This window comes from Periophthalmus magnuspinnatus, chromosome 8 (genome assembly GCF_009829125.3).
Source record: "Periophthalmus magnuspinnatus isolate fPerMag1 chromosome 8, fPerMag1.2.pri, whole genome shotgun sequence".
NCBI classification, from domain to species: domain Eukaryota; kingdom Metazoa; phylum Chordata; class Actinopteri; order Gobiiformes; family Gobiidae; genus Periophthalmus; species Periophthalmus magnuspinnatus.
Window position 1 is genome coordinate 3,920,607 of NC_047133.1, and position 13,494 is coordinate 3,934,100.

At 39.9% G+C, this 13,494-nt stretch overlaps 1 protein-coding gene across 1 annotated transcript in view; it reads right to left on the reverse strand.

The window, feature by feature from the left end:
- cacna1ha (calcium channel, voltage-dependent, T type, alpha 1H subunit a) overlaps positions 1–13,494 on the reverse strand; it is a 191,218-nt gene that overhangs the window by 67,661 nt on the left and 110,063 nt on the right. Inside the window, exons 8-12 of the mRNA XM_055223851.1 lie at positions 9,472–9,710; positions 8,630–8,822; positions 7,286–7,604; positions 1,801–1,943; positions 333–527 (exon numbers count right to left, since the gene is read on the reverse strand). Of these exons, the coding sequence (XP_055079826.1) occupies positions 333–527; positions 1,801–1,943; positions 7,286–7,604; positions 8,630–8,822; positions 9,472–9,710 (1,089 nt within the window). The remainder of the gene's footprint in view (positions 1–332; positions 528–1,800; positions 1,944–7,285; positions 7,605–8,629; positions 8,823–9,471; positions 9,711–13,494) is intronic.

Here is a 13,494-nt window from a genome sequence, read left to right on the forward strand (position 1 = left end):
CAAGACAATTATCCAATCGGAAAGCAGAATGAGCCTCACTCGAGTCTGTCATTTGAGTTGCCAGTTTCAACAGTGAAATCCAGTTGGTTTAAATCTAAAATCATGAATCAGTGCTAGTGCAACCTCTGCAGCTCAGTGAGGGAATTCTGGAGGTTTCTGAGGTTTAAGATGAGGCCTGTCCATAAACTGAAAATGAGAAAAAACTGTATTTATCTGCAGGTTTAGGCACCGGCAACACAGATTCAGTTATGGTTGCAATTCCTTTTTTAAAACAGTGAGAGCGCAGACGAGTTACGGTTCCTTTAACACAGATAAACGTCATTTTTTCTCACCTGTTCGTGATACTCGATGCCCATGCTGAGCGTATTGACCAGGATGGCAATCATGATCCCTCGGTTGAAGTATTTACTCTCCACGATCCTTTTCAGTTTTTCCCTGAAGTTCCTCCAGGCCCGGAGCACTCCATTTTTATACTCGCTCACCCCCCGCCGCCGTATTCGACCACGGACGCCCCGCAGGTCTCCCCCCTGTTGGAAACAAGCACAGCAGTTTAACGGGGAGCACGCACCTGAATGTAGAGGGAGAGGAGCTGAAATGTGTACTCGAGTAAGAGTAACAGTAGAGCAAAGAAATATTACTCAAGTATAAAGTAGTGGTCTAAGAAATAACTCAAATAAAGGTTAAAAAAATATATTTGGGGAAACTATTATTCAAGTAACTGTCTGGATGCTATGTCAAATTTAGATTTAAAAAATGCACAAAAATCAGGTGTTTTTAAAGGGTAGACACAAAAATGAGACAAACTAAATGATATCTATGAAAACTACTCCAATTTCTACTCAATTTCTTTAAAATGTTACACAAGTAAATGTAACTGAGTACTACCCACCTCGCTGAGTAGTTTTCAGACTGCGTACTTTTACTGTGTTACTCCTCCCACTGTGAGTCGACAAGTGAAAAAAGCTTTATGTCGACAATATTAAATGATTTGAACATTTTTGTCTCTTGCACTGCTCCTTCAGATTTGATTTATATAATATCTCATTTTTGTGGTCTTTCCTTTGAAAATACCAGACCGAGTGCATAATTTAGCGTTTTGTACTCACATTCAGATATTATTATTCAGTTATTCTTAAAATTACTCTACTATTGACAGTTGAATCCAGACGTTTACATACACTATATAAAAAGACACATGTTTGTTTTTTTCTCACCGTCTGAGATGAAATCAGACTAAACTTTTCCTGTTTTACTTCAAATAGGTTTACCAAAATTATTTCTATTTGCTAAATGCCAGAATAATGAGAAGATTTTTATTTTATTTTATTTTTTTTACATTTTTTCATTCCTTCAAAGCCAGACGTTTACATACAGTAAGATTACGATGCACTTAAACTATGATGTCATGTCTTTGGAAGCTTCTGATTGGTTTATTGACAACATTTGAGTTCATTAGAGACGCACCTGTGGACGTATTTGAAGACACACCTGAAACACACTGCTTCTTTGTGTAACATGATGAGAAAGTCAAAAGAAATAAGCCGAGATCTCAGGAAGAGAATCGTGGACTGGTCATTTCTATTAGTGACTGGACACAGCAGTATTTTAGCTACTCCCGATCTGTATCAAGTATTATTAGTTTGTAGAGTGTAGCGATGCCATTTGAAACTAAAGTAATTGCTTGTACTTCTACTTGTTGTTTTACTTGAGTAACATAATGCTGATGTTAACGTTACTTGAGTATAATTGTTCTCCTCTTCGGGCTGGACACACAGTTATCATAATGGACATGACACTGACCTGGGGGTAGTCGTGCAGAGCATCTGGGTCTCCCTCCAGCTCGAGTGTGTCCAGGCTCCTTGCGCACTGAGGACAGCTGAGCAGCTCCAGCAGCAGAGGGCTGGGCACCAGGCCGGCCAGCTGGTACAAGAGCCTCTGACGACCTGCACGGGGCCAAAGGACGACACTTCAGATCTGTGAGGCTTTTCTCTGAGGACGCGGTTTGTTATAAATCTCAGTTCTAGATCGTTTTGAGATCACATTTAAGTCAATGACCTGGGGATAGAGGAGTTTTCATAATATCAAATTTAGTGTGTCAGATTATTATAGGGCTGTTGTCGAATAAATTCATTCTCGATCGACTAAAAACGAGGTTCTTCTCTATGTATCTGACCCAAACTGCACTCAGAAGAATACACACCTGCACAGGAGTACTAGGAAACAAAGTATTTATATAAAAGACAATCATGAGATTAACTCTGCTCACCAACTTCTCTTTTTTTACTGTTATCCCATTTAAATAATAAGTAAAGTAATGTGACATAACATTCATTTACATTAAATGCAAACTAAGTGGTAATGGGTTTGAAAGTTATTGGGTACTTATTTATATACAGTATATATCACCTTTTAATGTTGCATGAGTTTATATGCAAAAGTATCCACTGATAACAAAACTATTGAACATTTAAATCAGTCATGGGAAAATAAAGGCAAAATGGACAAATACTTGAATATATGAAAAACATGACTGAAGGTGCATATTTAACTCAGGAGGACGTCTGACACCTGATTCTCTTCATGAAGATGTTAAAGTTTTGTCTGCAACACTCAGTATGGCATTAAACATATGATTTTATTTATTTATTTGAGTGGGACAGGGCAGGTTAATGGACAGACGTGATACAACATGAAGAGAAACACTTTGGATTATGGCCAAAGGATCATTTCCATCCATTGTCTCAAAGAGCTGGGGGACTGTGATACTAGTATCAGGTGTTGGTCCGATACCAGATGCTAGTACTCATCAGTGTGCAGCTGCGTCTTTGGCGCTCACAGCAGAGCAGTGAGCACTGAAGAGAGAGGAGGTCAGCATAAAGAGCACACTTTAACTGTTCTTTAGCAGCTCAGCTTTAATCATGTTTGATTAAAACCTTCAGAACTTTTAAAAGAGGTTTATCATGTCCTTCTTTATCAAAGGGAGGTGTTGTTAAAAGAAAACACTCACTGTTTTGCTAAAAGTGGCTCCTTAGCTGTTAGCACGTAGCACAGTACAGCTCTACATGATATCAGAATTATTCTTAACTACAGTGATTTTAGTAGAAATTTAAAACGGTATTCAAGTATTCCAGTGAAAAAGTACACTGTACTATTATATATAAATGATACAATGAAATAATTAATTGGATAATGATAGTATTGGATAATGAACTGGTTTTATCATTGTACTAGAACTACTGTAAAAAACAAACTAAATCCACTCTGTCAGTGTCCTGTCCACCTGTCAGTGCTCAGTATTACTACATTGAAAAACATGTATCCTGTGAGTAAAGTTGCATCTACTCAGACCTGAAAACTCACTTGTCTTGGTGGAGTCACCTGTTTGTCTCCACAGAGATAGACATGTTTAATGCCATACTGCAGAACATTCCTACCGACGCAGAGACATCTCCATTAAAAGTTAGGGTTCACTTTGAGATCTAATTAAGCACTGAGCCTTTTACAAACATTTAACTTTTCATACGTGCTCCCTAAACTTATGCGTTACAAAATGTAGTCGGCTTTAGCACATCCTCAGCGCGTGAACGTCCTATAAAACATATACAGCGCGAGTTTATGTCAGGATTTGGTGTTTGCTGCAAAATAGGTCACCCAAAAATAGTGAGGAGGATGATGCAGGAGGCTCACGAAAATAACCACCATTATTTGGCTCATTATTAAAATAACAAATACACCACGCTATTTACTTATAAGCCCAAAATGAACATATAGAGGAAGAACAGACCAGATATAAAGTATTAGTGACGTAACGCCGCTTTTTATTATTTTTAAAGCCAATTTATATCTGAAAAGTGTTTTATGTAAGCAGACGTTACGTAATTAAGTTCATTTATTGTACGTTCGATTACCACATATTTGAATAGAGCTATAACTGAAATCACAATTATACATTTGATTAATCGCACAGCCCTAATTAAACACCGCCAGACCAAGGTACGGGTCAGATCTGTGGAGAGAAGACCCTGCTCACAGTAACAACTCATACTGAACTGAATAAATACAAAGATAGACTAAACTAGACTAGATAGTTTAATGCTACAGTGCAGGAAATTCTAAGCAAATCAGTAAGATTCCCATGGAGACGAGCAGGTGAAAGAAAAGCTACACAGTGCATCTTTAAAGGAGTCAAAATTAGATTAGCGGTGCTCAAGGTTGAATGAAAACCTGTTCTTGAATAAAAAAGCTTAATATATTGGAATGTAGTTTGTATAAAAAGTGGTGTTATTAAATATTCACGTCCACGCCGAGTCTGGTTGTGTACCCGTCAAAGTCTCCGCACTGACTGACCGCTCTGCTCACGGCGTATCCCTAAAACAGAGCTCCTCCCCCCTTCCTTACCCTCTCCTTACCCTCCCCCTCGCCCTCCCCCCTGCACCGCAACACTCCGGGCATGGATTTCCTGTCAGGACCCCGAGCCTGTGCTGAAGCTCCACACGCAGAGGACACACGTGCACATTCTCTTCTCATTGTTTACAGCAAATCGAAACCGAAAATCAGATCAATGTCTTTGTCACTGATTTCTGGAGTTATCAGATTATTGAAATGTCACGTACACTTGGGCTAAAGAGTTTTAAAGCTCATATTTATACTTACTAAAGACCCTTTACCAGATTGTTTCCCATGTTTTTGAGCAAAATGTGTCTTCCCTCAGTACAGATATATCGTATAAGCAGCTGTTGAAGTCAAAACACACGTCAGAATCTAATAGTAAAACATTAAATTGTCAGATAATAATCAGGAAGTGCACATTAGCAAAACAGTTTAAAATGAAGTAATTATATTTTTCATGATTTTAAGACAGTAGAAAATCAGGTACAGCGCCTTCAAACCACTAGACAATCATTTTTAAAGCACTAATTTATGCTTGTACTTATTACACTGATCACTTCTGTACAATAGCATCCATCGCTAATAACGCTATTGAACAGTAATTAGCATCATTCATGGGGAAGCTAATGGCTAAAGAGAAAAAGACAACATTAAATCTATCACAGTTCTGCCGGTTTTCCCCAGTCCAGCTTCATTTCCCAGCCCGTTTCAGTCCTTTGTTCGCTGCCTCCCTGTTTTTCCCGCACCTGACGTTCATTCTAATCAACGGTGTCGCTTATATGTTCTTTCTGTGTTCAGTTTGTGTTGCTAGATTGTTGTTTGTTCACTCCTTTTGTTTATCTAGGAGACACGCAGGCTCTGTACTGCAAAGAAACCTGACGGATTCACCGAGACGAGGAGTTTGGCTGTGTTTTTTTGTATCGCCCGTGAGTCCAGTTAAACCTGCGTGACAAAATCGTTGCAGGAGTGAAGACGTTTCACTCCTGCAACGATTCGTCCAGTTGACAGATTTAATTTCGTCTTTTGCTATGGATCAGACCTGGACGACTGAGGGATTACACAGAAATCTAACGACTTAAAGCTAAAAAAAATCTCTTCCCGGAGTTTACTTTGCCTGGAATGTTCCCCAGTATGGCATTTACCGTGTCTGTATTACTTCACTATATACCCCCTGCACTGCAAAACTCAACATATAGATTTCCCGTCAGGACTGTGCGCCTGTGCTAAACCTCCACACACAAACGCACAAACACACACATGCACACGCACATACAGCGCTATCCAGGCGACTCCGGGCCAAATCTCACAGCTGAAGAGAAATGGAGAGCGGAGAAAAGAATGTTACCGGAGAGGAAGTTATTGAGAGTAGATAAAATTACTTTTCAGGGGGACAAAGATCTCCCTGAGCAACGAATACCAGCTGAACAGACACGTTTGTTAAACCAGGTCAGGAAGTTCTTATCCTGAAAAAAGATGAGATGTGCTGAGTAAAGCCATGCTGTGGAATATTTCAGGTTGTGGGTCACTATTTTAGAAGAAGCAATGAGAATGTCACTAAAGTTTTTGCTGTTTTTGCATTGGAAATAATCTTGTCATGGTAATTACTATTCTGAGTGTAGCTTTTTCAATTAACACCTACGGCTTAAAGAGAAATAGTAGGGCCATTAAAGATTGAATAGGGCCATTAAAGGCTGAAACTGGAGACAGTGTAGTTAGCTCAGGGGTGGGCAAAGTTTTTGAGACAGGGGCCAAATCGGGTTCTACAATTTGACAGGGGCCGGGCCAGGATATATATTTGTAAATACAGTATTACTTTGGAGATTTGGTCTGTAACATGTGGCAAAACATGAATATGCAAAACTTATTGTACAAATAGTTTTCCAAATGCATTCTTTTAAAAACTCGCCTTCAGAGAAAGTCTTGCCAGCTTTTGCCAATTTGAATGTCAGCAAAAAAACCTACCTTGGTACTTTGATCGGACTTTTGTGGAAAAATATTTTGTTGTGGTATTGTTGCGTATTAAACACTCAGCGCTCACTGTCCACTTTTCTTTTCTTTGATAAGATCATTTTTGCAGAGGGGTTGATAAGAGAATAAGAGTAACACAAGGTTGATGTATCTGAAGGGCGATATAATTTGGTCACATTCGACGGGCCGGATTAATAAGCCCAACAGGCCGTATGTGGCCCCTGGGCCGTAGTTTGCCCACCCCTGAGTTAGCTCCTTCCTTCAGATAAAAATAAGGCAGTGTCCAGCAGTGACCTGACCAGAACTGAAGCAGCAGCTTGGACGAGCAGCCAAACGTCTTCACTCCTACAACAATTTGTCCAGTTGACAGATTTAAACTTCGTCTTTTGCTATAAATGGCTTAATTACTAATAATGACTGACTCTATAAAGGTTTCATTCTACTTTTTAGGTCTTGCATCTCATGTTTTAATATAGTAACATGTCCATGGAGGCAAGTAGGTGGCGCTGTACATCCAACCCAAGTTACGAGACGAATCTGTGAAGATGCAAGTCCAGTCACAAGTAGAATATGTGTCTACCAAAGTCAGACACTTTTTTTCACCGATAAAAATCAACATATTTAAATTAATGCTTTGTTTTTCTCTATTTTCAGATTCGTACCAGAGTTCCACATTGTTTCCATTTGTACTTCACGGTGAAATATCTAAAAGTTAACTCATAAATGTTGAACTTTATCATTTCTATTAGTGACAAATCTCTAGATCTCACTGTATAACAACAAAAATCTGCATTATAACAATATTTATTTTAGTTTCCACTCATCTGTATTAAATATTACAGGCGACGACAACTGAATTCAGCAGTTTAATGGATGAAATGTTCCATAGCAAGGCTTTAAAACGCCATGACTAAGCAGGGTTTCTTACTGTGTTGTCCCATGAGTGTGTAGAGTTTGTTGAGGGTCTCGGCATGCTCAGATCCCGGTGGGTGGGAGTGCCTCTGCTCCGGGCTTCGGGAGTGGGGGGACGGGCTCTTGCTCCGGTAGCTGCACACGAACGAGGGCAGGATGGTGGGGTAGTTCATTCCCCCGTTCAGACGTCCCAACAGCACCCCCATGCCCGGCGTCACGGAGGGGGAACTGCGGCCACCGTTGGCGTTCCCTCTGCGCACGGGGAGGGTCTTCATCTCCAGCTCCTCTCCCGTCTCCAGGCAGCGGGGGGCCTCTGGGTGCTCGCCGTAGTCCACCTGAGAAAAGAGGAGGGATGAGTCTTCTGAAATGTTCCAATTTGTAAGAAAAAAAACAACAAAAAAAACAACAGCCGCATAGAACTGCTCTACTGTCCAGACCCTGCTGCGTCTGTAGATGTTATTGGCTCCGTCCTCAGCCAATCAGAGCGTTTCTTACAGCCAAAATCTAACTGACGTGTTGCCGATATGAGGCTTTTATTTTAGTAACACCTGAGAAACAAAGGAGCTCATTGGTCGTCTCTTATTTGAACAATGACATTTCTCACACCGCAGATTAGCAGAGTTTAGTCCTTCACTTATTGATTCTGCAGATCAATATTGATTCTTAAATCCTCTGTGATATTTTTTGTCCTTTTTCCTCGTAATCAGTGCTATTGTTTTGATACTGATGTGTCCCTGAGTATTGAAGAAATGTGTTTTCTGAATCCCAGGCAAATTGACACAGGTAGGTAATTTTTTTCCTGATAACCTTGAGAAATGACTTAGACAACTGAAGTTATTTAGTAATAAACGATCACATATGTAGATGATTATTTAACATTTTAATTAATAACAGATATGGGTTCACTGACTGTAGAACTGATTCTGCTGGTCTCGCATTTTCATAGTGGTATTTTACGATAACCATAGTTTTTTCTGTTTTTATTTTATTTATTTTTTTGCGTTTTGTTTTGTTTTAATGGTTATGTGACATTTTTAAACCCTGTATGTATGACCTGGAGTCTACATTTTTCAAACAAAAGTGGAAGTAAACATAGACTGCAGGCTGGGATAGGTGAGAGGTGCAAACTGACATTTTCTGAGCACTTAAAATTCAAATGCAATTCAATAAAATTCAATAACCCTAACTCTAACAACACAGCTAATAAAACATATTTAGAATTGACTTAAATGCAACACTGAGTTAGCCAACGCTGAAGGAAACCTTACAGTCTCATAAAAGTTGATTTTGGTTGTTCCCTTTAACAGTCTCATCCATTACTCCTTCCCCTCCACACTCGTTCCTTTTTCTCGTGCTCTACCTTGAGTGTGTGCTGTCCTCCGTTGCTGAGGCGACAGTGTTGGTGCTGGTGCGTCTGCAGGAGGCTGTGGATGGGGCGGAGCCACACACTGTTGTTGGGACCTGAGCTCCCCGCACCACGACTGGAGCTGTGTCCGTTACCTCCGCCGTTCCCCCCGCCGCTGCCGTTCGGGTTGACTTTTTTACGTCTTTTACTGCAAAGGAATAAAGAAGAGTGAATGTTGGGAAGTTCTGATGCTGTTCGCTCAGAGAAGGCAGGAAAGTAAGTTGTAATCGTGTGTAATATTATCATTTTACGAGGCTTGAAACTACGATTCTATTTGGTCTAACTACGGTCTAACTGAATGAAGTTTGAAGCCACGCATCATCTTCAGAAGTGTTTTGAAGCATGTCAGGAAGATAAATACGTCTCATAAATTACTGTCTTTAAAAAGAACAAAAGTCTGTGCAGGTCAAAAGACAAAGTTGAAGTTTTTTTATGCCCCTTGTCCAGGTGCAGTGTTGTAAAAACAGCATTTAGGATCAAAACGAGACTGATGTGTGCTGCATGAAACTATTTAAAAAGTGTTTTTATCCTCCGCAAATGAGGAAATAATGCTGCACTGTTAGCATGCTAGTTGTTGTTAGCATTACAATAACAGCAAAACTCGGCTCTGGCCTCTGAACGTTTTAAAAAGCCCTTAAAAACTCATCACTGTGAATAATTAGGATGCTAGGAATGTGTTAGGAGAGTGAGGAGTAAGTTTCGACTGCTCCAAACTGTTTAAAATGTAAAACTAGTCCTGTTTTTCACGTTTCTAAGACAACAACATAAACACTGCAGTGAGGTAACGTAGAACATACCTGTGCCAGCCCGAGTATATTCTCTGCAGTCTGCGCGTTAGCTTTCGGTAAAGGTGGCTAATGTAGCGTAGCATCTCCTCGTAACAGGAGCCCGGCTCGCTGTAACTCGCCAGCGTGGAGTCGTTGGACATGTAGCGGGCGCGCTGCTCCCTCATCAAAGCATTCTCACGCTGCTTCGTCTCCGAGAACTGGGTGGCAATGACCACCAGGCACAAGTTAATCATGAAGAAAGAACCCACCTGCGGCACAAAGACGAGAGCGAAAATGGAAATACAGCCAGTCTACGCCAACATGCTAGAAGTCACAGTAACGGAACACAGTAGACAGCCTGTTCATGGGTTTGAGATTGCTGTTATAGACGCCATTTTGAGGACTTTAAATTCAATTGACAGAATAGTTTGTTTTGATTTTTTAATTGCTACGCTAAAGTCCCTGTTTGCCATTTTTTGTCATGACTAGAATCTTTAACTACCCATTGGTTTAACATTAAGCTAACATGGAATACTGTTGGATATGGATTTATATTTGTAGTGGTTCTGCAGACTGCAAAATGTAAAAATTACTGCAATTAAAGGTGTACTATTTTCCGGAGTATAAATCACACTGGAGTATAAGACGCACCAGCCAAAAATGCATAATAATGAAGAAAAAACTGGTCAAACTATGAAAAAAAGTCTGACTTATATTTATAGTAGGTTTTCTTGTGGCTGGCTTTTGTTTTGCCTGAAAAGTCCCACAGTATTACATTAAACTGATCCATCTCTATGTGGACCAGCAGATGATGCCACCAAGCCAAGTTACAGCTCAGATCTATGAAGAGGCAAGCTCACTCACAGTAGGAATGCATGTTTTTCAAGGTATAACTTAGCAATAAAAACACCTGTAATTGAATAAATGCAAGACAGACAAATGTAATGTGTCATTATTTCCAGGCAAAGTAAAAAAATCCAATATAAAAGTTACATATTGCACCTTTAAGAATTTGTTATCATGAGTAGTTGAATAGCATTTAGTTGTCATGTAACGCTAAAGTTATTTCTACCTTTAAAAGTCCCAAATTATGCTTTTCTAATCTATTTTATAATGTTGTTTCCTCATCAAAGATATACCTGGAGTTTGCATAAGTTTAACACATAAACTCTGCATATTTAGGTTCTTCTCTCAAACAGAAAACACTGTTTCATCTCGTGATGTCATGTGGTAATACAATGTGTTTTTAAACTCCATCCACTGTGACAAAATCTAGAAATTTGGACAATTTTGCAAGTTGGAACAGAGGCATTTTGAGTTTTAGTGATAAACAGAATAATAATGCAGGATTACTCAAACATGTGAATGAAAAAACACAATTTAACATATGTTTTTGATGAGGTAACAGCATTATAACATGACTTAAAGCTCACAAGAGGCAATTTTGCTTAATATAAGACCTTTAGAATAAGAAAACGAGGCGCAAGTTACTCATGAAGAAAGAGCAGACAAGTCTTATTTAGCGTCAAATGTAAATACAGTTATTTCTGCAGTCATGAGATGAACACATGACTGCGGGGGAGCGTCGTGACAGGTCTCAGGTGCACGGGGACAGAGAAACAGGCTGTACATCTGAGGCCTGCCCAGAGCCATGGCCTCTGCTCACCTGGGTCACCTGGGTCATGTGACCGACTGCGAGACAGATGAGGAGGGACAAGTTCCTCTAATACAAACTATTACACGTTTAGAATGACAGAGCCCATGGGGAAAATGAGCAGCTGTGGTGTTACTTCCCTGGTTTAAATCACATCGAACTGGTCACATCGCTTCTTTTTTTTGAATGTTTTAGCATCACAAGAATAAAGCTGCACGATTATATCTAACTGCATCGGACGAGCAATGAGATCGAGATAATAATACTGTACAATTCTGCTCAAAGTTCACATTTTAAACACGTCCAGAAACGCTGACAAAGTAATACAAGAACCTAAAGTAAAGAAAAACAGCTTTTAATTTGATAAAACGGGATATTTTGTTGTTTTTGGAGGAAATAATCATGCTACAAATATTACATCTTGCAGCTCTAGCTTAGATTTGCTCTAACATAAAGTCGAGTTTGATGCTAAAGAAGATGCACGTCACACTGATACATAATTTAAAAAACACCATAGTGAAAACATGACTGCAATTTGTAGCATAAAACATTAGCAGTATTTTTAAAAATCCTTTGCTTTGTCGTCCTGTGCTAGTTCTGATATTCATGAGTTTCAGCTTCCTGTTACGTGCAACCCTTTTGGCAACTTTTTCCCATTCAAAGGATATTTCGCTTTCAATTATTAAATCGCTATGGCAACTGTGCTGGTTTTTCATCATCACTACTGTTGAAGAAAGGTCCAGATCGGTCCTTTTTTTCCTCCAAAAGCAATAAATGTTCAAATGAGTATCTAGTTTCAATACTAGTCTAAGTCAGATTTTGTGATGCATAGTCTGTCCATATTAGTACAACTGTGATGGGCTTATGCAAGGACAAGAAATGTTTGGAGTGGAGTAAATATAAAAATCAGACAGGAATGATAAGCAGCCAAACCTCTGCCAAATCTACGAGTGACACTGTAAATATAGTTAGAAAAGAACAGATTTTTTATGAATGAAACAACATTTTTGCACAGTTGAGACACATTCGACCTCTAAGCCCTCATGATTTGCAATGACGATGATGATGTTTACTCGTTTTAGAATTATTTGTTAGCGTCACAAGACAAATTATTTCCATCTTGTTGTAATACACACTCACCTAAAGGATTATTAGAAACACCTGTTCATTTTCTCCTTAATGCAATTATCTAATCAACCAATCACATGGCAGTTGCTTCGGTGCATTTAGGGGTGTGGTGCTGGTCAAGACAATCTCCTGAACTTCAAACTGAATGTCAGAATGGGAAAGAAAGGTGATTTAAGCAGTTTTGAGCGTGGCATGGTTGTTGGTCTGAGTATTTCACAATCTGCTCAGTTACTGGGATTTTCACGCACAACCATTTCTCGGGTTTACAAAGAATGGTGTGAAAAGGGAAAAACATCCAGTATGCGGCAGTCCTGTGGGCGAAAATGCCTTGTTGATGCTAGAGGTCAGAGGAGAATGGGCCGAGTGATTCAAGCTTATAGAAGAGCAACGTTGACTGAAATAACCACTCGTTACAACCGAGGAATGCAGCAAAGCATTTGTGAAGCCACAACACGCACAACCTTGAGGCGGATGGGCTACAACAGCAGAAGACCCCACCGGGTACCACTCATCTCCACTACAAATAGGAAAAAGAGGCTACACGAGCACGAGCTCACCAAAATTGGACAGCTGAAGACTGGAAAAATGTTGGCTGGTCTGATGAGTCTCGATTTCTGTTGAGACGTTCAAATGGTAGAGTCAGAATTTGGCGTAAACAGAATGAGAACATGGATCCATCATGCCTTGTTCCCACTGTGCAGGCTGGTGGTGGTGGTGTGATGGTGTGGAGGATGTTTTCTTGGCACACTTTAGGTCCCTTAGAGCCAACTGGGCATCATTTAAATGCCACGGGCTACCTGAACATTGTTTCTGACCATGTCCATCCCTTCATGACCACCATGTACCCATCCTCCTCCTCTACTTCCAGCAGGATAATGCACCATGTCATAAAGCTCCAATCATTTCAAATTGGTTTCTTGAACATGACAATGAGTTCACTGAACTACAATGGCCCCCACAGTCACCAGATCTCAACCCGATAGAGCATCTTTGGGATGTGGTGGAACAGGAGCTTCGTGCCCTGGATGTGCATCCCACAAATCTCCAACTGCAAGATGCTCCTGTCAATATGGGCCAACATTTCTAAAAAAATGAATCAGCACCTTGTTGAATCAATGCCACGTAGAATTAAGGCAGTTCTGAAGGTGAAAGGTCAAACACCGTATTAGTGTGGTGTTCATAATAATCCTTCAGGTGAGTGTATTTACTCCTGCTAAAGATCAAGTTTTCAAATAAATCTCCACGTGCACAAATGCTGCTTATCTGTGTGA